At 42.6% G+C, this 25,455-nt stretch overlaps 1 protein-coding gene across 1 annotated transcript in view; it reads right to left on the bottom strand.

Moving 5' to 3' along the window:
* MYO1H (myosin IH) overlaps positions 1–25,455 on the bottom strand; it is a 223,288-nt gene that overhangs the window by 103,842 nt on the left and 93,991 nt on the right. The window contains exons 14-19 of the mRNA XM_073672594.1: positions 19,105–19,196; positions 18,677–18,771; positions 16,875–16,921; positions 12,327–12,407; positions 10,560–10,665; positions 5,135–5,252 (exon numbers count right to left, since the gene is read on the bottom strand). Of these exons, the coding sequence (XP_073528695.1) occupies positions 5,135–5,252; positions 10,560–10,665; positions 12,327–12,407; positions 16,875–16,921; positions 18,677–18,771; positions 19,105–19,196 (539 nt within the window). The remainder of the gene's footprint in view (positions 1–5,134; positions 5,253–10,559; positions 10,666–12,326; positions 12,408–16,874; positions 16,922–18,676; positions 18,772–19,104; positions 19,197–25,455) is intronic.

Below are 25,455 nucleotides of genomic sequence, written 5' to 3'. Positions count from 1 at the left end.
ATGGGGGCCAGCATGGATATATGGGGGGGCCTGCATGGATATATGGGGAGCAGGGCAAGGGATATGGGGGCCAGCTTGTATATATGGGGGGCCAGCATGGAAATACAATGGGGAAAAAAAGTATTTATTCAGCCACCAATTGTGCAAGTTCTCCCACTTAAAAAGGTGAGAGAGGCCTGTAATTGACATCATAGGTAGACCTCAACTATGAGAGACAAAATGAGAAAACAAATCCTGAAAATCACATTGTCTGATTTGGAAAGAATTTTTTTTCAAATTTTGGTGGAAAATAAGTATTTGGTCAATTACAAAAGTTCATTCCAATACTTTGTTATATATCCTTTGTTGGCAATGACAGAGGTCAAACATTTTCTGTAAGTCTTCACAAGGTTGGCACACACTGTTGCTGGTATGTTGGCCCATTCCTAAATGCAGATCTCCTCTAGAGCAGTGATGTTTTGGGACTGTCGCTGGGCAACACGGACTTTCAACTCCCTCCAAAGGTTTTCTATAGGGTTTAGATCTGGAGACTGGCTAGACCACTACAGGACCTTGCAATGCTTCTTATGAAGCCACTCCTTCGTTGCCCTGGCAGTGTGCTTGGGATCATTGTCATGCTGAAAGACCCCGCCACGTTTCATCTTCAATGCCCTTGCTGATGGAAGGAGGTTTGCACTCAAAATCTCACGATACATGGCCCCATTCATTCTTTCATGTACACGGATCAGTCGTCCTGGTCCTTTGGCAGAAAAACAGCCCCAAAGCATGATGTTGCCACCCCCATGCTTCACATTAGGTATGGTGTTCTTTGGACGCAACTCGGCATTCTTTCTCCTCCAAACACAACGAGTTGTGCTTCTACCAAACAGTTCTACTTTGGTTTCATCTGACCATATGACATTCTCCTAATACTCTTCTGGATCATCCAAATGCTCTCTAGCAAACTTCAGACGGGCCCGGACATGTAATGGCTTAAGCAGGGGGACACGTCCCTGGCGGCGTAGCGTGTTACTGATGGTAACCTCTGTAACGTTGGTCCCAGCTCTCTGCAGGTCATTCACTAGGTTCCCCCGTGTGGTTCTGGGATTTTTGCTCACCGTTCTTGAGATAATTTTGACCCCACGGGGTGAGATCTTGTGTGGAGCCCCAGATCGAGGGAGATTATCAGTGGTCTTGTATGTCTTCCATTTTCTAATTATAGCTCCCACAGTTGATTTCTTCACACCAAGCTGCTTGCCTATTGCAGATCCAGTCTTCCCAGCCTGGTGCAGGGCTACAATTTTGTTTCTGGTGTCCTTTGACAGCTGTTTGGTCTTCACCATAGTGGAGTTCAGAGTGTGACTGAGGTTGCGGACAGGTGTTTTTTATACTGATAACAAGTTCAAACAGGTGCCAGTACTACAGGTAATGAGTGGAGGGCAGAGGAGCCTCTTAAAGAAGAAGTTACAGGTCTGTGAGAGCCAGAAATCTTGCTTGTTTGTAATTGATCAAATACTTATTTTCCACCAAAATTTGAAAAAAATTTCTTTACAAATCAGACAATGTGATTTTCAGGATTTGTTTTCTCATATTGTCTCTCATAGTTGAGGTCTACCTATGATGTCAATTACAGGCCTCTCTCATGTTTTTAAGTGGGAGAACTTGCACAATTGGTGGCTGACTAAATACTTATTTCCCCACTGTATGGGGAGCAGAACAAGGGATATGGGGGGCCAATATGGATATATGGGGAGCAGGACAAGGGATATGGGGGCCAGCATGGATATATGGGGGGGGGGGGGGGCAGCATGGATATATAAGGAGGCCAGCATGGATATATAAGGAGGCCAGCATGGCTATATAAGGAAGTCAGCATGGATAAATAAGGAGGTCAGCATGGATATATGGGGGGGGGGCAGCATGGCTATATGAGGGGCATGATAATGGACATATGGGTGCCCAGATAACTATATGGGGGGTATGACAAGGAATATGGGGGCCAGGATGGATGTATGGCGGGCCAAGACAAGCAAAATATGGGACCAGGATGGCTATATGGGGGCAGAACAAGGGATATGGGGGCCAGGATGGACATATGGGGGAGCAGTGCAAGAGATATATGGGAGGCAGAATGGTTACATGCGGGGGGCAGGACAACGGATATATGGGGGTCAGGATGGATATATGGGGGAGTCAGGACAAGGGACATATGGGGGCCAGGATGGATATATGCGGGGGGGCAGGACAAGGCATATGGGGGCCAGGATGGATATATGGGGGAGTCAGGACAAGGGACATATGGGGGCCAGGATGGATATATGTAGGGGGCAGGACAAGGCATATGGGGGCCAGGATGGATATATGGGAAGCCAGGACAAGGGACATATAGGGGGCAGGATGGATATGTGGGGGGCCAGGATGAGGGACATATTGGGGCCAGGCTGGACAAGGGGACCAGGCTGGACAACAGACATATGGGGACCAGGCTGGACAAGGGGCCAGACTGCATAAGGGACATATGGGGCCAGGATGGATGTCTGGGGGCCAGGACAAGGGACATATGGGGGCAAGAATGGATATCTTGTAGCCAGGCTGGACAAGAGACATAGGGGGCCAGGCTGGGGCACATTATAAAATAAAGGGGGCCAGGATGAGGAACTTAATTGCTGTTTTGGGGTCAGATTGAGGAACATACATTATTAGTTTATGGTGGCAAGTGGGGAACATAATTAGTTTTTAGGGTCCAATTAGGGACATTATTACTACTGTAATATAATTAACTTTTTAGGAAACTGTTTTTCATGGGGAGGAACAAAAAGGGAGGTCCTGTTACTGTGCAGTGCGGCACTACGTCACTTTTTTTATTCATCTGGTGTGTTGTAGAAGATGGGGAAAAAGTGGGGAATATGGTCTAGAAGCCATCAGCTATTGATGACTGTTATTTTCTGCAGAGGTGAGTCCTGGCTGGAAGAAGTGATGGCGGTCTGCAACAGATGAAGAAGAAAAGCGAAGATGAAGGACTCCGCGTAGAGACGTCACTGGTGAGTCAGTTGGTTACATGTACACGCACACCATACACTATATACAGAGCTCCTGTGTATAATGTCACTGGTGATCCCTGTATTAACTGTACACAGTATACAGAGCTCCTATGTATAATATCACTGGTGATCCCTGTATTAACTGTACACTATACACTATATATAGAGCTCCTATGTATAATGTCATTGGTGATCACTGTATTACCTGTACACTGACACTATATACAGAGCTCATGTGTATAATGTCACTGGTGGTAATAACAGTGTTGTTAGTATTGTGGTTTGTATTCATGATCAGTATTGTAGTAGTCAGTCATTATGGGGTGGTAATGGTGTGGCGGTATTTGTCCCTTGTTTGTGGTATTATTCGATCATTATGTGGTCTGGTCATGATGTGGCGGTCTTTGTTCCTTATATGTGGTATTATTCGGTCACTATATGGTGGTAATATGTGATCTGATCATGGTGTGGCTATATTTGTCCTTTGTATGTGGTATTATTTGGTAGCTACATGCTGGTAATATGTGATCTGGTAATATGTGATCTGGTCATGGTGTGGCGGTCTTTGTTCCTTATATGTGGTATTATGCGATCACTATATGTGATCTGGTCATAGTGTGGCTGTATTTGTACCTTGTATGTGGTATTATTCGTCTTTGTATAGTGGATTGTGTTGTTTATGGCGGTCATTTGTTCTCTCTGATATTAATTAGAGAAGATTCTTTATTTCCATTAGAGATTAAATACTTGGAACACAGCGGCAGAGATTCACTTACAGGGTTTCTCCGGTGAAAAAAAGTAATCATCTCTCCACGGGATAAGTGATAACGTATTGATTGGAGGGGGTTTGACTGCTGGGACCCAATCGTCAGAATGTGGAGCTTTTATCCCCATGAGACTGGAGCGGCATGTGCAACTTGACCACTGATCCATTCATTCCCTCAGTGGCTGCGAGCGCTGTGCTTGTTTTCTTCTGGAACCCCTAAGAGAATGAATGTTTCTGCGGTCAGACATCCCACCTGCCGCTCCACTATAACAGGGATAACGGCTAACAGGTATTTGCATATAGCTGTAGGGTGGGCCCCTAGAGTCAATTCCCCCTGTGGGCCCCAGACACCCCAGTCCGACCCTGTGTGTGACTGCAAGTATGCGATTTGCATACCTGCGGTCACATTCCAACTAGATTTGCGCAGCCTCGCTCAATGCAAGTATAAATTACAGTATATGTGTAGAAATGAATAGGACAAATTAAACATATTGGGAAAAAAACTTAATCTATTTTTTTGTAAATTCCTTTTTCCTAATGAGCAGTCCACTTTGTAGAGTGGAGACAAAATAAAGGGGTAACTAAACTTTTGAAAATTTTTCAAATATTTTTGTAGGCCATTAATTTTCTGCAGATTAGTGAAGTCTGGATCCTGAAACCCCCAGCAATTACTCAGACTGCTGAGAAGTGCGCAGCTCAGGAGGTTGAAGTGCACCGCTCCTGCCTGAGCTCGCGTACAGAGTAGAGTTCGCATTCAACTGAAGATCTATGAACAGAGTATGAAACGTATGGATCCAATTGAAAGTCTATGACTCCATACTCTGCTCTGTCCTAGTGCTCAGGCAATGCGCTTCTGCCTCTTGAGCTATTGGTGGGGTTCGCAGGACACGGACCCCACAGATCTGCTGAGACATATTAAAGGGCCTAAAAATATTACAAAATTTTCAAACGTAGTTCTTCTATTGTATTTATTTTTTGGCTATGGACTGGTTCATGATGAATAAACAGCTCATCTGTATCATTTTCAGTTCCCCTTTTTTTTCTTGAGTTCTGCTCCTGTCTTTCCAATTTTCCCTTTCCTAATTCCTATTCTGACCCCCTTCTGAAGGATTTATGTGTTAGAATGCATTTCCAGAACCATAGCCATAATAGTTACTTAACATCGTTTTTCACTCTTTGTTGTACTTTGTTGAGTATGACTAACGATTCTGAGTTTTTTTATTTTTCTTTATTTGACCTAATATACTGTAGACTACAATTTGGTTATATGACAAGTTTATTTCAATTTTATTCCAAAACTAATACACAGAAATGAATAAAATTTTTTCAAAGGTCTGAAATAAATTACCTCTGTAAGAATGTCTCATATTTTCTACGGTACGCAAATCCTGCTCTTCTGACTCTTAAATGCTCCATTAAACCTAAGTATTTTACCTGGTGGCGAACCAACATATCATCAAATTTTCCTGTGATAAATAGATCAACATGAAAAGTTTTCAGATTGAGAAAGTGCATAAATATATAAATTATTATGGGGGAAAGTGAGCTGAGCAAATACCCATTTCTATACAAGTTAGGCCTGGTTCAGATGAGTGTATAAAAAAAAATCGCCCCCTTTTCATCCAGAAAAAATGGGCAATTTTCCATCTGTATTGTCATTTGTGTGCCATCCACGTCTGTTTTTTACATCCGTATGGCATCCATTTTTATACAGTACAGACCAAAAGTTTGGACTCACCTTCTCATTTAAAGATTTTTCTGTATTTTCATAACTATGAAAATTGTACATTCACACTGAAGGCATCAAAACTATGAATTAACACACGTGGAATTATATACTTAACAAAAAAGTGTGAAACAACTGAAAATATGTCTTATATTCTAGGTTCTTCAAAGTAGCCACCTTTTGCTTTGATGACTGCTTTGCACACTCTTGGCATTCTCTTGATGAGCTTCAAGAGGTAGTCACCGGAAATGGTTTTCACTTCACAGGTGTGCCCTGTCAGGTTTAATAAGTGGGATTTCTTGCCTTATAAATGGGGTTGGGACCATCAGCTCTGTTGTGCAGAAGTCAGGTGGATACACAGCTGATAGTCCTACTGAATAGACTGTTAGAATTTGTATTATGGCAAGAAAAAAGCAGCTAAGTAAAGAAAAACGAGTGGCCATCATTACTTTAAGAAATGAAGGTCAGTCAGTCCAAAAAATTGGGCAAACTTTGAAAGTGTCCCCAAGTGCAGTTGCAAAAACCATCAAGCGCTACAAAGAAACTGGCTCACATGAAGACCACCCCAGGAAAGGAAGACCAAGAGTCACCTCTGCTTCTGAGGATAAGTTTATCCGAGTCACCAGCCTCAGAAATCGCAGGTTAACAGCAGCTCAGATTAGAGACCAGGTCAATGCCACACAGAGTTCTAGCAGTAGACACATCTCTTCAACAACTGTTAAGAGGAGACTTTGTGCAGCAGGCTGTAGCATCGGCATCTCTGCCCCCTGCCAGGCAGAGACGCCGTCCCACTCACCTCCTCGCACCCCGCGCTCCCCATTCTGTGTTCACCAGCGCTCCTCTTCCTGCCCTCCCTCTTAAAGGGGCCGCGCGCACCGTCCTAAGGAGTCCCCGGCCAATAGCCGAGGGTCCTCCCATATATAAGGCACCTCCTCCAAAATGGAGGTGCCCGAGCAAAAGTTGTTGCACAGTGTTTCTGACCTCTGCTTCAGCCCTCAGGTCCCGCTGCTAGCCTGACTACCAGTCTTGCCTGCCAGCCTGTTACCTGCCTGTTACCTGCTTTTTACCTGCCGTGCCTTCCCGGAGGCTCCTGCAGTCACTTGCCGTGACCACCTAGACTCCTGCCGTCACTTGCCGTGACCACCTGCCAGCCCACCTAGAGACTCCTGCCGTCACTTGCTGTGACCACCTAGAGACTCCTGCCGTCACTTGCCGTGACCACCTGCCAGCCCACCTAGAGACTCCTGCCGTCACTTGCCATGTCTACCTGATAGCCTACCTGGAGGCTTCTGCTCGCCAGCCTGCCTGCTGTGCCTACCTGCTATTCCGGTCAGTCCCTGCCATCTGTACCGTGGGAGTCACCTGCTCCCTTACAAGGTCGTCCCCAGAGTAGCACCTGGTCCCTCGGCTCGGTCCCTCCCTGGTCACGGAGTCGTTAGCCGCCGTACGACCAGGGTCAGTCCAGGTTGATAGTTGCGCCCCTCTGGGTCCCTCCTTGCACCGTAGCACAGAGGTTCCACCCCCCGGACCCGTAACACAGGCCTTCATGGTAAAATAGCTACTAGGAAACCACTGCTAAGGACAGGCAACAAGCAGAAGAGACAAGTTTTGGCTAAAGAACACAAGGAATGGACATTAGACCAGTGGAAATCTGTGCTTTGGTCGGATGAGACCAAATTTGAGATCTTTAGTTCCAACCACCGTGTCTTTGTGCGATGCAGAAAAGGTGAACGGATGGACTCTACATGCCTGGTTCCCACCGTGAAGCATGGAGGAGGAGGTGTGATGGTGTGGGGGTGCTTTGCTGGTGACACTGTTGGGGATTTATTCAAAATTGAAGGCATACTGAACCAGCATGGCTACCACAGCATCTTGCAGCGGCATGCTATTCCATCTGGTTTGCATTTAGTTGGACAATCATTTATTTTTCAACAGGACAATGACCCCAAACACACCTCCAGGTTGTGTAAGTGCTATATGACCAAGAAGGAGAGTGATGGGGTGCTACGCCAGATGACCTGGCCTCCACAGTCACCAGACCTGAACCCAATCGAGATGGTTTGGGGTGAGCTGGACCGCAGAGTGAAGGCAAAAGGGCCAACAAGTGCTAAGCATCTCTGGGAACTCCTTCAAGATTGTTGGAAGACCATTTCCAGTGACTACCTCTTGAAGCTCATCAAGAGAATGCCAAGAGTGTGCAAAGCAGTCATCAAAGCAAAAGGTGGCTACTTTGAAGAACCTAGAATATAAGACATATTTTCAGTAGTTTCACACTTTTTTTGTTAAGTATATAATTCCACATGTGTTAATTCATAGTTTTGATGCCTTCAGTGTGAATGTACAATTTTCATAGTCATGAAAATACAGAAAAATCTTTAAATGAGAAGGTGTGTCCAAACTTTTGGTCTGTACTGTATATCAACGATGTATAAATTGTACAAGTCAAATACAGTTTTTTATGTTAATAATTGAAATGGATCTATTAAAAAAGGATGGCATATGACATTGATTCATGTGTCCATGTGTATAAATGTTGAGGTGAACTACACCATTGGCATGCATAGGGCCGTGTAATCCCTGTATGCTTTCCGTTTTTCTTATAGACAACACATTGGCACATAATATGATTGTCTGAAATGGTTACTGACATTATATTTGCATTATTACAGCAGCTGCTTTGTATACCTGAAAAGTTTGGCACAATCTGGGATGATACACAGTGGGGGAAATAAGTATTTGATCCCTAGATGTTTTTGTAAGTTTGCCCACTGACAAAGACATGAACAGTCTATAGTTTTAAGGGTAGGTTAATTTTAACATTGAGAGATAGAATATCCAAAAAAATCAAGAAAATCACATTGTATAAATTAGATAAATTTATTTGCATTTTGCAGTCAGAAATAAGTATTTGATCCCTCTGGCAAACAACACTTAATACTTGGTGGCAAAACCCTTGTTGGCAAGCACAGTAGTCAGACGTTTTTTGTAGTTGATGATGAGGTTTGCACACATGTCAGGAGGAATTTTGGTCCACTCCTCTTTGCATATCATCTCTACATCATTCAGATTTTGAGGCTGGCAACTCGGAGCTTCAACTCCCTCCATAAGTTTTCTATGGGATTAAGGTCTGGAGACTGGCTAGGCCACTCCATGACCTTACTGTGCTTCTTTTTGAGCCACTCCTTTGTTGCCTTGGCTGTATGTTTTGGGTCATTGTCCCGGCCACAACCCATCTTCAATGCTCTTCATGAGGGAAGGAGGTTATTGGCCAAAATCTCGCGATACATGACCCCATCCATCTTCCCTTCAGTACAGCGCAATCGTCATGTCCCCTTTGCAGAAAAGCACCTCCAAAGTATAATGTTTCCCCCACCATGCTTCACGGTTGGGATGATGTTCTTAGGGTTGTACTCATCCTTCTTCTTCCTACAAACACGGCGAGTTCAGTTAATGCCAAAGAGCTCAATTTTTGTCTCATCTGTCCACAGCACCTTCTCCCAATAACTCACAGAATCATCCAGGTGTTCATTGACAAACTTCAAACTGGCCTGCACATGTGCCTTCTTGAGCAGGGGGACCTTGCGGGCACTGCAGGATTTTAAACCTTTAAGGCGTGATGGGTTACCAATGGTTTTCTTGGTAACTGTGGTCCCAGCTGCCTTGAGATCATTAATAAGTTTCCACCGTGTAGTTTTAGGCTGATCTCTCACCTTCCTCATGATCAAGGATACCCCACGAGGTGAGATTTTGCATGGTGTCCCAGATCAATGTCGATTGACAGTCATTTTGTATTTCTTCCATTTTCTTACTATTGCACAGTTGTCTCCTTCTCACCCAGCGTCTTACTTATAGTTTTGGAGCCCATTCCAGCTTTGTGCAGGTCTATGATCTTGCCCCTGACATCCTTAGAAAGCTCTTTGGTCTTGCCCATGTTGTAGAGGTTAGAGTCTGACAGATTAATTGAGTCTGTGGACAGGATTCTTTTATACAGGTGACTATGTAAGACAGCTGTCTTTAATGCAGGTAACGAGTTTATTAGGAGCGTCTAACTGGTCTGTAGGAGCCAGAACCCATAATGGTTTGTAGGGGATTAAATACTTATTTCTTACTGCAAAATGATTTTCTTGATTTTATTTTGGATATTCTATCTCTCAATGTTAAAATTAACCTACTCTTAAAATTATAGACTGTTTATGTCTTTGTCAGTGGGCAAACTTACAAAAACAGCTAGGGATCAAATACTTATTTCCCCCACTGTAGCTGTTGGGTAATAAAGCAAAAGCTGTAATAAAATGGCACATTGGCATTGTGTGGAGCGTTAGTGTAAGTAAATATTCCCTATGGAGATTGCAAATGATAAATGTCAAATTTTATAGTGGAAAAAGTGAGATAAGTAATATCATAAAGCAGCATAGAGATAATACAAGTTGTGGGTTCTATACCCATTTTGCTTCAGGTATATGCTAGTATGTTTTGATGTATGCTACTGACCAAATAGTTGCATAAGTTGTCCATTGACTGCTATTATTAAAAAATGCAGTGTACTTTTTTTTGCAGTAGTCCTCTGTATAAAAAAAAAGCTCAGTCTATAAAATCTAAAAAAGTTATGCCGAGACATACCACCACAATGGAGGACAATTGGACACTATTTTGGCTTCCAGTTTACGGCTGTAAAATGTAGAAGTATATAATAGGTACTAAATAAGAATGTGAACCCCAAGATCTTGGAAGTGTATTGGCAGAGTGTGTATGATTATACTTGTATAGTAGCTAACTGTATGTGCTCTAGACTTCTATGTACAGTACAATGGTAGTCCAGATAGTATTCTTTATGGGTATGCTACCGACATTTCACAAAGCGGTTTTCGTTTACCATACATGATTTTGGGTGAAATGTCAGATGGCGGCCCTACTAATTTTGTGTATTTAGTTGCCATCTCAAACTTTAAATAAATTAGTTTACTGCCTATATATTGTCACCCATCCTAGGCTTTGGTTGTTCTGAGCTATTTTCACGGCTGTGTTATACACAACATGCTCTTCTTACCTGGCTGCTTGCCATTGTTTGGTTTGATACATCTAATATACGCAGATTCCTTGGACATCAGGATTTCTATTAGACTTGTCAAACTATTCTTGAACTGGGTGGTCACCTAAAAGAGTGTAGTAAGTAGGGTGAAGTGAGTAGGTTCTCCATAGCGTCATTGCTTTTAGGCCCCAAGTTTATGGGCCCTTTGGTGACTGAGTTGCAATGGGCCCCTCTTTGCTTTAATATTTATAAAAATAAAAAAAATAATTAGCACAAACCTAGGGACATATTTACAAAGAAATGTTAAATATCAACACAGTTCTAACCTTGGCACTTTTTCCCGTTCATTCATTGTATGATCACTATGACATGTAAGAGGATTAAAAAAATGGATCTGCCACAGTCATACAAAAAATTGAGGACTTGTGCCAAGTAATGTTCTAAAGTCATATCCTTTACTGATGCCATAGATTACCGTTGGCTCTGTTGAAGTTAAGATACCACCTGGCTACTAAGTTCTCATATTTTTATGCAAATTCCATATCTGTCCAAATGTTATGTAATGCTTCATATGATTTTATGTTGTGTAACCCTTTCTTTGTACCACCAGTGAAGCACTATTACTTGATCTTGCTGTGCCCATTCCAGTTAGGCAGTACTGTACAATGTATATCACTACTATTGATGTGTTTTATTAATGCTCGTTGTTACATTGTGCAACAGAAGTGTGACAAATGCAAGACATGTTGTGCAACCTATTGTTAGAACACCACAAGAGTGATTCATTTGACTGACTACTTTATGGTAGAAATTCTCCATCCCAACAGGATGCCACTAGAAGCAGTTAGTGTGTTTGAGGTGCGAGGGTTGTGCTGTGTCCTACTGTATATTAATTAATGCACTAAATTGCAGGTAGCATGACTAGGTCAGAGAATGTCTACCCACATCCCTGGAAATGTGACAAAAAAACGTAAAAGGCTCCCGTCAGTAGAGGTCACTTGCATGCAGATGGACAGCCGTGCTGAAAGTTAGGAGCTGTGGTGCTCAGCAGAATAAGTGTCTGCATCATAGCTAGTTAGTGGTGGGGGTGAGTAGCACTTGCTATATGTGATGTGCTACTCAAGGAATACAGGAACGTAGAGATAGAAGCTCTAGCCCGTTCTGCTGTTGGTGTACTTTGTCCCAGTTTAGGGACACCAACCCTCCTGCATGAGAATACTGCTACTGCAATGAGAGAAGTCAAGAATTGCCACCAGAGAGGAGCTGGGAGGTTTTTATCCATGAGTGAAGAGTTCAGATAGACTGAGATTAGCCACCTAAAAAGGGTGTGGTGGTTGCCACAACAGAGGGAGTTAGTATGGTGATGCCTATGAGAAAAGACATTTGCCACTACTGAGAAGCCAATAAGATTGCAGCCTTGAGTGACACATAGGCTATGCTGCTATAATGGAGAGATTGACAGCAAGCTGTGTAAAGTGTTACTATTGCAATCCCGATGTTGCTGTACAGTAAATACCAACTACCTATCTCTGTTCAATCCATTGCATGTTATGAGAATGTTTGTGACCAGAAAGCTTGTTACCTCTACATAAAGTAGTTTTTCTGGAACTGTCTCCTGTATACCTCTGAATTCCTTCCACCATCCTGAGTGGGGACACTAATCTTCCACTAAGAATCACTGTACCCTAAATATATTTAAGGGCTCACACCGCCACACAATTAGACTACACCTAACAGGCACACATTAAGAATACCTATTACATATGATAGAAAAATAAATCTTACTGTCTCAGGCCTTTTCCTGTTGTCCAGTTCCGAAGTGTGGAAACAATCCCTTATAATATAGTTTTTAGATTTTATAAGCACCTGAAAAATATGAGTTGGTGTAAATATGCATCAAACATACTGAGCAGATAGAGTAAAAAACTACTTCCTATAGTCTTCCTCCTGTCCAATAAAAATATTGCAAATGAAAAGTAAACTAATTCTCTACAAAGAAAAAATAATTGCAAGTATGATTCAGAGACTAACATATAATAGGAAAGTATTTGCATTAGCTGTACAACCTTGTTTCGATAGAACATTTTTGATGTCTGATTATATGGGATGACTATACCAAATTCTTATAAATGCATTATGTGACTTATTCATACTTAAATATTGCCTACCTCCTTTCTTACTATCTGATTTCTAGGATGTTTTTCAGTCTTCAGGTTTATTCTGCCTCACAGTTGGACTTTGGCTTTGCCAACCAACTTCATAAAAGTAGTTGTTCAGGTTTAGGAAATCATGGCTGCTTTTACCAGAATCAGCACCATACCTATCCATGGGTTGGGTCTGCTCCTGCAGCTCACCTTACTGATTTTATAAGGCGGAACAACCATACAACACACAATCTGTAGATAGGTATGGTGCTGTTATGACAAGGAAACATCCATGTTTTTCTAAACCTAGACAACTTCTTTAAGACTTCTCTACCTGCTTATGTTTTATGTCTAATATTCTAAATACATTATTACAGTGTGGATTTATCATACAATTCCACCATTTGGTACTGCAAGTTTTACAATAGTTATGATCATGCTTCAAATCAGCATTAGTGATGAGTGAGCACTAAAATGCTCGGGTGCTCGAAGCTCGGGTCGAGCACATTGGAATACTCGGGTGCTCGACCCGAGCAACGAGCCCAATGTAAGTCTATGGGAAACTTGAGCATTTTTCTGGTGGCCCCCCCCCGGTGGTCTGCAGAAGGTCAAAAATTGCCCAAATCGATGGGAACGGTGCTCAATTAAATGTCAGGCAGGCAGAATATATAGGCAGACAGGCAGGCAGGGTATATAGGAGGGTGCATGAAAAACATAGCAGGGCACTTGGAACACACTAGTGCCCTTCGATTTTCATGCACCCGTCTCTTTAAAAAAGCAGGCCGGCAATTCATCAGCAGCATACACCGGTACCCGACAATTTAGAACAGAAAGAATAGAGCATCACACATAGATTAGATAGATAGAAACATGTCAGTCACATATATAATAAGTACAGTGACAGTGTTGGTTACTGTACTTGTTATTTAGTGTTAAAATAAAGGATTTATTAAAAAAAAATTGGCGTGGGGTTCCCCGTAATTTTAGTTTCTAGCGGAGGTTAAGCAGACGGCTGGGGCAGATGTTTGAAGCCTGGGAAGGGGATAATACCCACGGAGCTTCCCAGGCTACTAATATTAGCCCCCAGCTGAATACCTAGCCTTCACTAGCTATTAAAATGGGGGACCCCAAAAAAAAATGATGTGGGGTCCCCTCTATTTTAATAGCTAGCAAAGGCTAGGCAGACAGCTGGGGGCTGATATTAATAGCCCAGGAAGGGTGCCATGAATATTGGGCCCCTCCCAGGCTAGAAACACCAGCCGTCAGCCACCCCAGAAATGGCGCATCCATACGATGCGCCAATTCTGGCACTTAGCCTCGCTCTTCCCACTGCCCTGTAGCGGTGGCAGTGGGGTAATAGGGCTGGGGTTGATGTCAGCTTATAATGCCAGCTGACATCAAGCCCAGGTTAGTAATGGAGAGGTGTCTATAAGACACCCCCTTTACTAACCCCATAGTCACAGTTAAAAAAACTTACCATCACGCCAGTTCCAGCTGAAGCCAACGATCTCCTGCATTAAAAATAAAATAATAAACCAACCTCATCCTTACCTTTCCATGGTGAGCGTGAGAGAATTCTCCTGCGCTCACGGCAAGCGCAGGAGAATTCTCCCATGCTGTCAGCGACGTGCATGAGGTGAGCTGAGTTCATTGGACATGAACTCGGCTCATCTGGATGCCGTCATAGCCAGACACTGAGGAGCGCAAGCATGCCTGTGCTTCTCAGTGTCTGCGGCATGGCAAGCTGGATGGCAGCTTTTGGCTGCGATCCAGCCTGTCATGTGAATGTAGCAGAGCTGGAGCCATCCTGGGAACCATGGAAAGGTAAGGATGAGGTTGGTTTATTATTCTACTTTTATTGCAGAAGACATTGGCTTCAGCTGGAATGGGCGTGATGGTAAGTATGGTTTAATTTAGAACATTAAAAAATTGTGTGTTTATTTCAATTAAAGGACTTTATTCTGGGTGTTCTGTTTTTTTTAAATACTTTACTAGAAATTCATGGTGGTCATGTCTAATATTGGCGTGACCCCATGAATTTCGAGCTTAGGGCCAGCTGATAATACCAAGCTGGCCCTAACCCCTTTATTACCCAGTGAGCCACCGCACCAGGGCCCTGGATGAGTTGGGTACAGCACCAGAAGATGGCACTTCTATGATCGCGCCATTTTCTGGGGTGGCTGCGGACTGCAATTTGCAGCGGGGGGGGCCCAGAAAGCTTGGGCCTCCCTGCGCGGCGGATTCCAGCCCCCAGCTGCCTAGTTGTACCTGGCCGGACACAAAAATAGGGCGAAGCCCCACATTTTTTTTTTGTTTAATTATTTCATCAAATTCATGAAATAATAAAAAAAAAAGGGCTTCCCTATATTGTTGTGTCCGGCCAGGTACAAATAGGCAGCTGGTGGTTGGGGGCAGCCCGTTCCTGGATGCTGTACCTGGCTGAACACAAAAATAGGGCGAAGCCCCACGTCAATTTTTTTTTAATTATTTCATGAATTTCATGTCCAATGAACTCAGCTGACCTCATGCACGTCACTGACAGTGTGGGAAAATTCTCCTGCGCTTGCCGTGAGCGCAGGAGAATTCTCTCACGCTCACCACAAGCGCAGGAGAATTTTCCCACGCTGTCAGTGACGTGCATGAGGTGAGCTGAGTTCATTGGACATGTCCAATGATCTCAGCTCACCTCATGCACGTCACTGACAGCGTGGGAGAATTCTCCTGCGCTTGCGGTGAGCCTGAGAGAATTCTACTGCACTCACGGCAAGCGCAGGAGAATTTTCCCACGCTGTCAATGTGGGAAAATTCTCCTGCGCTTGCAGTGAGCGTGAGAGAATTCTCCTGCGCTCACGGCAAGCGCAGAAGAATTCGCCCACGCTGTCAGTGACGTGCATGAGGTAAGCTGAGTTCATTGGACATGAACTCGGCTCATCTGGATGCCATCACAGCCAGACACTGAGGAGCGCAAGCATGCCTGCGCTTCTCAGTGTCTGCGGCATGGCAAGCTGGATGGCAGCTTTCGGCTGCGATCTAGCCTGTCATGTGAATGTAGCAGAGCTGGAGCCGTCCTGGGAACCATGGAAAGGTAAGGAAGAGGTTGGTTTATTATTTTATTTTTATTGCAGGAGATCGTTGGCTTCAGCTGGAATGGGCATGATGGTAAGTATGGTTTAATTTAGAACATTAAAGAATTGTGTGTTTATTTCAATTTTTTAACTTTGACTATGGGGTTAGTAATGGGGGTGTCTCCATTACTAACCTGGGCTTGATGTCAGCTGGCATTGTAAGCTGACATCAACCCCAGCCCTATTACCCCACTGCCACCGCTACAGGGCAGTGGGAAGAGCGAGGCTAAGTGCCAGAATTGGCGCATCCTATGGATGCGCCATTTCTGGGGCGGCTGACGGCTGGTGTTTCTAGCCTGGGAGGGGGCCAATATTCATGGCACCCTTCCTGGGCTATTAATATCAGCCCCCAGCTGTCTGCCTAGCCTTTGCTAGCTAATAAAATAGGGGGGACCACGCGTCATTTTTTTTTTTGGGTCACCCATTTTAATAGCTGGTAAAGGCTAGGTATTCAGCTGGGGGCTGATATTAGTAGCCTGGGAAGTTAAGTGGGTATTACCCCCTTCCCAGGCTTCAAACATCTGCCCCAGCCGTCTGCTTAACCTCCGCTAGAGACTAAAATTACGGGGAACCCTACGTCAATTTTTTTTTTTAATAAATCCTTTATTTTAACATTAAATGACAAGGACAGTAACCAACACTGTCACTGTACTTATTATATATGTGACTGACATGTTTCTATCTATCTAATCTATGTGTGATGCTCTATTCTTTCTGTTCTAAATTTTCGGGTACCGGTGTATGCCGCTGATGAATTGCCGGCTTTTCATGTTTCACTGTGAGCACTGTTCCCATTGATTTGGGCAATCACTGTAATGCCACAACCACCATGGCTGTGACATTACAATGAGTGGCAGACAATCCCTGCATGATTGGTGCTCTAAATAGCGCCAAACATGCAGGACGGGGACCCGAGCTCCCGCCCGAGCATCTCGAAAGTACTCGGCGAGCTCCGAGCATCTCGAGTACTGAGATACTCGGGCGAGTACCGAGCAGTGGCGAGCATGCTCGCTCATCACTAATCAGCATTATAATGCATCAAACCTCAGCATATCAATTCTTACCTCTTTTAGATTCCTGTAAAGCAAGTCATTATTTTTCTCCAAAAAGCCTAAAAAAGTAAAATGAAATTAGGGATATAAAATCTATTCGCTTTGAAATTCATACACAAAGTGGCAATCTACTGACAACTGATGACCAGGCAGGTGTGAAATAAATGCTGCAAAGTAAGGATGATTTAAAACATATTGTAGTATTAATACGAAATGCAAAGTGAATGAAAAAAAGAGAAATCTAAATCAAATCAGTATTTGGTGTGACCATCCTTTGCCTTCAAAACAGCATCATTTCTTCTAGGTACACTTGCACACAGGAACTAGCAGTGAGGTTGTTCCAAACATTTTGGAGAACTAACTTCTGAACTGTGGATGCAAATCCTTTTATCTTTTAATGTAATTCCAGACAGACGTGATGATGTTGGGATCAGGGCACGATGGGGGCCATGTCATCACTTCCAGGACTCCTTGTTCTTCTTTACTCTGAAGATCTTTCCATTGGCTGTATGTATGGGATCAGAATAGATTTGTCCTGTTGCAGAATAAATCTGAAGCCAATCAAATGCCTCACTCATGGTATTGCATGATGGATATATATTTGCTTGCCCTGCTCAACACTGAGGACAATGTTGAGTCCTGTAGATGCAATGTTTGGCCAAGTATACTTAGTGCAGCAGATGAAAGACAAATCATGCTTACTTCCCTTCGAAATCAGAAAACGTCCAGCAGTGCCATCAGCTCAGAACTGGCAGCAACCAGTGGTACCCAGCTATAGCCATCTACTGTTCAGAGAAGTCTGGCACAGAAGTGGTTTTCATGGAAAAGTTGCGTCCAGTAACCAAACCATAGAAACAAGTTCATGCAACTCAACTGTGCAAGAAAGCATAGAAACTGGGCTGCAGAAAAATGGCAGCAAGCGCTGTAGACTGATGAGACTAAATGTAAAATATTTGGCTGTAGCAGAAGTTGTTCTCTGTAGGGCTGGAAAAAGGTACAATTATGTGTCTGTAGACAACAGTGAAGCATGGTGGAGGTTCCTTGCAATTTGGGGCTGCATTTCAGCAAATGGAGCTGGGTGTTTAGTTAGGATTAATGATGTTTGCAATGTTTAGAAATATAGGCAGATGCTCATCCATCATGCACTACCATCACGGGACGTCTGGCTCCAAATTTATTCTGCAGCAGAACAATGACCCCAAACATACAGCTAATATCATAAAGAACTATTTTCAGCGTAAGGAAGAACAGAAAGTCCTAAAGTGATTACCTGGCCGTCACAGAGCTCTGATCTCAACATCATCAAGTCTGTCTGAATTACATTAAATCGGAAGGATTTGTGAAAGCCTACATCCACAGAAGATCTGTAGTTAGTGCTCCAAAATCTTTGGAACAATTTCCCTGCCGAGTTCCTCCATGAACTGTTTGCCAGTGTACCTAGAAGAATTGACGCTTTGATGCTGTTTTAAGGCGAAAAGTGGTCACACCAAATATTGATTTGATTTACATTTCTCTTTTGTTCACTTTCTTTGTTTTTTTTTTAGCACTAACAAAATGCAAATAGAACAGTACTAACTATATGGGTTTCCAGGATAGCAGCTGGCATTGAACCATTCAGTAGTGATAGATCAGGTGATCTACAGCTTCCAGAACATATCAAACAGCTGTAAAAGCTAGCATTACTCATTTTTCTTAATAGTTCCAGAATAAATCTTCTCGCAACAAAGAAAGCACAAATATTAATATTTTAAAACTTGATTCTTTCCCACCCCTTACTGCAATTATCAAAGTTCCAATTTCCCGTCCTTACTTACCTACAGCACAGTATGTAACTTCCCCTGCATAGTGGCTAAGCTGGAAATCCACCCAGTCTATTGACTTTCTGATTCCAGGACCTGCTAGCTTGCGTCTGTGAAAATAGACATCATATGTAAGTAATGCTATAGAGAGAACTGCTACATGTAAAATAAAACTAATCTGCAATGGACTCAAGAAATGTGTCCATCAATGACAGGTACTACCTGGATGATACATGATTCAGCAGTCACTTTGCATGGGACCACTTCAGATTTGAGGTGTACTTTTTTTCTATTTTAGTGCTTATGTGTGTGCGCAAGATGTACAGTAGGTCAGCACTAGCCGTATACAGTATGTTGTCATTACTGTTAATAATTATTGATATTGTATAAACCATAGACAATAATAATAATATAATTCTTAATGCTAAGGATCTTCTGCTTACGTTAGGAAGTGAGGGTGTTCTCCAACTTTCTCCTCCAATTTTGCTAGAAAACTGAGATCTGTGGCTTCTCCTGGACGCAAACATTCTTCATCCTACAATACAAGTAGAGGCAGTATACTCAGCAATGGTCAATTTACATATGTATCTAACACAAAAAGTGTATGAACACTATAACTAAAGTGTAATATCTGACAGTGACATTTAAACTATTCTTCTGTGACAGATATATGATAACATTTGACATATTGGCTTAGGAAAAGCCTTCCAAAACAGACCTGACAGCTAACAAATGCAGCACTAGTATCTTCAAGGACAAACTTTTCATACCCCATATAGAGCAGTGGTATCTACAGAAGTGGCATGCATTACCTTCTAAAGCAATGGTATATATTACCATCTAGAACTGTGGTGTATATTACCTTTTAGCGCAGTGGTATATATATTATTATCTACAGCAGTAGTATATATTACCTTCTAGAGCAGTGGTATATAATACATCTAGAGCAGTGGTATATATTTTTATCTACAGCAGTGGTATACAGTACAGACCAAAAGTTTGGACACACCTTCTCATTTAAAGATTTTTCTGTATTTTTATGACTTTGAAAATTGTACATTCACACTGAAGGCATCAAAACTATGAATTAACAAATGTGGAATTATATACTTAACAAAAAAGTGTGAAACAACTGAAAATATGTCTTATATTCTAGGTTCTTCAAAGTAGCCACCTTTTGCTTTGATGACTGCTTTGCACACTCTTGGCATTCTCTTGATGAGCTTCAAGAGGTAGTCACCGGAAATGGTTTTCCCTTCACAGGTGTGCCCTGTCAGGTTTAATAAGTGGGATTTCTTGCCTTATAAATGGAGTTGGGACCATCAGTTGTGTTGTGCAGAAGTCAGGTGGATACACAGCTGATAGTCCTACTGAATAGACTGTTAGAATTTGTATTATGGCAAGAAAAAAGCAGCTAAGTAAAGAAAAACGAGTGGCCATCATTACTTTAAGAAATGAAGGTCAGTCAGTCTGAAAAATTGGGCAAACTTTGAATGTGTCCCCAAGTGCAGTTGCAAAAACTATCAAGCGCTACAAAGAAACTGGCTCACATGAGGACCGCCCCAGGATAGCAAGACCAAGAGTCACCTCTGCTTCTGAGGATAAGTTTATACGACTCACCAGCCTCAGAAATCGCAGGTTAACAGCAGCTCAGATTAGAGACCAGGTCAATGCCACACAGAGTTCTAGCAACAGACACATCTCTACAACAACTGTTAAGAGGAGACTTTGTGCAGCAGGCCTTCATGGTAAAATAGCTGCTAGGAAACCACTGCTAAGGACAGGCAACAAGCAGAAGAGACTTGTTTGGGCTAAAGAACACAAGGAATGAACATTAGACCAGTGGAAATCTGTGCTTTGGTCTGATGAATCCAAATTTGAGATCTTTGGTTCCAACCAACGTGTCTTTGTGTGACGCAGAAAAGGTGAACGGATGGACTCTACATGCCTGGTTCCCACCGTGAAGCATGGAGGAGGAGGTGTGATGGTGTGGAGGTGCTTTGCTGGTGACACTGTTGGGGATTTATTCAAAATTGAAGGCATACTGAACCAGCATGGCCACCACAGCATTTTGCAGCGGCATGCTATTCCATCCGGTTTGCGTTTAGTTGGACCATCATTTATTTTTCAACAGGACAATGACCCCAAACACACCTCCAGGCTGTGTAAGGGCTATTTGACCAAGTAGGAGAGTGATGGGGTGCTACGCCAGACGACCTGGCCTCCACAGTCACCAGACCTGACCCCAATCGAGATGGTTTAGGGTGAGCTGGACCGCAGAGTGAAGGCAAAAGGGCCAACAAGTGCTAAGCATCTCTGGGAACTCCTTCAAGATTGTTGGAAGACCATTTCCGGTGACTACCTCTTGAAGCTCATCAAGAGAATGCCAAGAGTGTGCAAAGCAGTCATCAAAGCAAAAGGTGGCTACTTTGAAGAACCTAGAATATAAGACATATTTTCAGTTGCTTCACACTTTTTTGTTAAGTATATAATTCCACATGTGTTAATTCATAGTTTTGATGCCTTCAGTATGAATGTACAATTTTCAAAGTCATGAAAATACAGAAAAATCTTTAAATGAGAAGGTGTGTCCAAACTTTTGGTCTGTTCTGTATACAGTATTACCTTATAGAACAGTGGAATACAGTATATTACTATCTGCAGCTGTAATATATTACCTTCTAGAGCAATGGTATATATTACCATTTAGAGCAGTGGTATATATTACCTTCTAGCACAATGACATAGAGAGTAGAGGTATTTAAGCATATCTTACTGTACAGTCAAGTCCCCTTGATACGGGCTGATAATCAGTCAACAAGCACTGATCATCGGCCCATAGAAACTTTCCGCTGATCAGCTAACAATCAGTTGATTGGATCATTAACCCCTTAAGGACCCTGGGATTTTCCGTTTTTGCATTTTCGTTTTTTGCTCCCCTTGTTCCCAGAGCCATAGCATTTTTATTTTTTGGTCAATATGGCCGTGTAAGGGCTTATTTTTTGCGGGAGGAGTTGTACTTTTAAATGCCATCACTGGTTTTACCATATCGTGTACGGGAAAATGGGAAAAAAATTCCAAGTGCGGTGAAATTGCAAAAAAGTGCAATACCACAGATGTTTTTTTAATTTTTTTTTTTACCATATTCACTGAATGCTAAAACTGACCTGCCATTCTTATTCTCCAGGTCATTATGAGTTCGTAGACACCAAATATGTGCAGGTTCTTTTTTATTTAAGGGGTGAATAAAAAATCCAAAGTTTGCTAAAAAAAAAAAAAAAAAATGGCACCATTTTCCAAGACGAGTAGAGTCTCCATTTTTCGGGATCTGGGGCCGGATGAGGGCTTATTTTTTGCGCGCCGAGCTGAAGTTTTTATTGATACCATATTGGCATAGATCCATTGTTTTGATCGCCCGTTATTGCATTTTATTGTAATGTTGCGTCGACCAAAGAACGTAATTCTGGCATTTAGAATTTTTTTCTCGTTACGCCGTTTACCAATCGGATTAATTCCTTTTTCATATTGATAGATCAGGCGATTCTGAATGCGGCGATACCAAATATGTGTATGTGGGATTTTTTTATTATTATTTTATTTTGAATGGGGCGAAAGGGGGGTGATTTAAACTTTTATATTTTTTTATATTTTTAAAAACATTTTTTTTTCACTTTTTGCATGCTTCAATAGTCTCCATAGGTGACTGGAAGCACCACTTGCCTGATCGGCTCTGCTACATACAGGCGATGAGCAGATCACCTCTATGTAGCAGAAATGCTCCTGTGCTATGAGCGCTGACCACTAGGTGGCGCTCATAGCGATCAGCACATGACAACCACGGGGGTCTGCTGCAGACCCAGGGTTGTCATGCCCACCCATCAGTGACTTGCGATCGCGTGACGGGGTCACCGATGGGCGGGGTAAGTGACGAGCTTCCGGCGCGGCGATGTTAAATGTCGCTGTCAGAGATTGACAGCGGCATTTAACTGGTTAACAGCTGCGGGTGGATCGCGATTCCACCCGCGGCTGTTGCGGGCACATGTCAGCTGTAAGAATCAGCTGACATGTGCCCGGTTCAGTACGGGCTCAGCGCCGGAGCACTCACTGAACAGGGGGTGACAGCCTGGCGCGTACTAATACGCCCCAGGCTGTAAAGTGGTTAAAGGGAATCTGTCACCCCCCTGGGACTTTTCAGACCTCTAATATGGGCATACAGGTGATAGAAATGTGAATCTATACTTACCTGTATGCCTCATATTATAGGTTTTGACATACTTCCCGTCCGAGGGACGTCAAGAAAACTCCGCCTATTAACTTAATTGTCATGTCAAAACTAATTTAATAAAAAGCAATTTCAAAGCAAGCAAACCTCTAATATGTGCCATACAGTTAAGTATAGATTCACATTCTATCACCTGTATGCCCATATTAGAGGTCTGAAAAGTCCCAGGGAGTGACAGATTGCCTTTAACATAGGTTATTAAATCATTGTTTTAGGCAGCACATATTCTCATGTAAACAGGTGATGTTCCGCAATCAATATGCATGATGTATGAGGACAGAACGATCTTATCTATGATTGTTTTGTCCCTATACAATTTTAATTGGTTTGTGTGATTGGGCCTTTAAAAGAGTTGCAATCAACGTGTATATTGTCAAGTAATGCTTGGCGTAGGCAGAAAGAGTAAAAAGTAGAAAGAACAGGGACCTCATTGCAAAATAAAAAGAGTACTTCAGTCTTAGGGACCATGGGCATGCCAAAATCAATGTTATGAAGATATTCCTATGGTATTAAATTGCTGTAATTAGACAGTATGAAAATAAGCAAATTTGTAATTGACTTGCTTTTTTCATCTGTTGCTACTCTCCTGCTGTAAGAGCTTTTATCTTACACAGTCTGCAGCTTGTTTCCAACGATCTGGAACACCAGAGTCTGGCCCAGTATGCACAGTAGTTACATTCCAGGAGAGGAGTTAACTCCTAACTTCCTAGTCAACTCTCCTCATCCCATTGATTTCTATACAACTGTTAGCTGCCCACTTTCCCCCCTTCCCTTTCAGCTCCTGAACATGTTGCTGTTATCAGTCCTGTAGAATCACAATAGCCCAGCCCCTAGTATTAGCAGTTTCCAGAGGAGTTCTCATATTAATGTGCTCTCACTTTCCTTAGTTTTGTGCTTATTCAAAGGCACTATTATCTCTATATACAAATATAGTAATAAAAGTGCAGTTTCAGAGCAAACTTTGACACACCGTTAATGTGTTGCAATGGGGCAGAGCTCCTGACCAGAACTGTCACTCAAAGGGGAGTGCCCACCCTTCAAGTAACAAGGAAGAAAGGAGACTGCATAGCTTTGAGCTGCCCAAGAGACAGCTTGATAATACCCCTTTTATTAGCTCATTAATACTGCTAAAATATTCATTAAGGTATGTTTAAACACTTCTACACTCCTCCTGACTAGTGTTATCAGCATTTTTGCAGGATGAAAATTATTGACAGATTGCCTTTAAAGATAATCTGTCACCACATTTGACCTATCTAAGCTATTAATATGGCCTTACAGGTTATAGAATGCTGAAAAAAGTCCTACTTGTATGGCTCATATCAGATGCCTTGTTGTTGATAAATCATCTTTAATCCATTTACGTAAATGGGCTCTTCCAGGATATGGGGCATATGCTGCCCGGAAGATAACTCTGCCTCTGCACTTCATCTCCATATATCCGGTTGAGCGGAAATGTTGTGCCTGCGCATTACTGTTCTCTACTTTCCTCTGCAGTCTTCTGCCCCTCTATGGGCGCCGGAGAACACTGAGAATGGCACCTGCGCAGAATGCACTTGATGCCTATGCCCACAGAGGGGCGGAAGACTGCGGAGGAAAGAAGAGAACAGTAATGTGCAGGCAAGAGATTTCCTCTCTAGTGGCTGATAAACATGGATGGCAAAGATATACTTTGTACTTCAGGTTTCCATCTGTGTTTCATCTGTTTTTCACTTATCCTTGAAAAACAGATTCAATAGATAGATAAAAGTTCAGACAGTTTAACTCATTCAGTATTTAAAGAGAATCCCGTACAGCTTTCCTGCTTCTCTGCCTTTTCCCCGCCCACTACCTGCATCCTGTCTGTGACTGACAGGTGACCGAAACATGAGTGACCTGTCAGTGAAAGACAGGAGTCAGGTAGTAGGTGGGGAATAGGGAGAGAGGCAGGAGCGCTGGAAATGCAGAGCTCGCCCACTGCCCTTGTAGCTCATTAGCATACAACAAAAGTAAAACCAAAAGAAATTAACTGGAGTATAAGTTGGTATACATGAAATGTATAGGAGCATGTTCACACTGGCCATTAAAAAGTCAAAACATAAGATAGAAATAAAATGAACACATACCCTGCTGTCAGTAAGTAAAAAGCAATAGTGCATATAAATAAAATAGGGTACTAAGTAAACACTGTTTTTGATTAAAAAAAAGTGTAAAAGCCAAATCCACCAGCGCCAAGGTGTATTCAATCGGGACAGTCCCAACCGCTAGTATTGAAACCTTACCATGTGTCAAAAATGACCTCAATGTGAATAAGGGCCGAGCAGAACAAGGGGCCTGACTCATTAGCATACAATTTCAAATCTGAATTTCTCTAAAACAGCAAAACAGATTTTTACATGAAAGGTAGGGATTTACTCAGCATTAAAGCAGCATTACATACATGCCTTTAATTTGAGGTATAAAATACTGATGACAAGATCTCTTTAAATTGGATGAGAAAAAAATGGATGCAGCACGGATGTAAAATGGTGGC

Source organism: Phyllobates terribilis, unplaced genomic scaffold (assembly GCF_046119375.1).
Source record: "Phyllobates terribilis strain yellow unplaced genomic scaffold, ASM4611937v1 Scaffold_1__5_contigs__length_1240528914, whole genome shotgun sequence".
Classification (NCBI taxonomy): domain Eukaryota; kingdom Metazoa; phylum Chordata; class Amphibia; order Anura; family Dendrobatidae; genus Phyllobates; species Phyllobates terribilis.
This window is presented reverse-complemented; position numbering and strand designations above follow the sequence as displayed.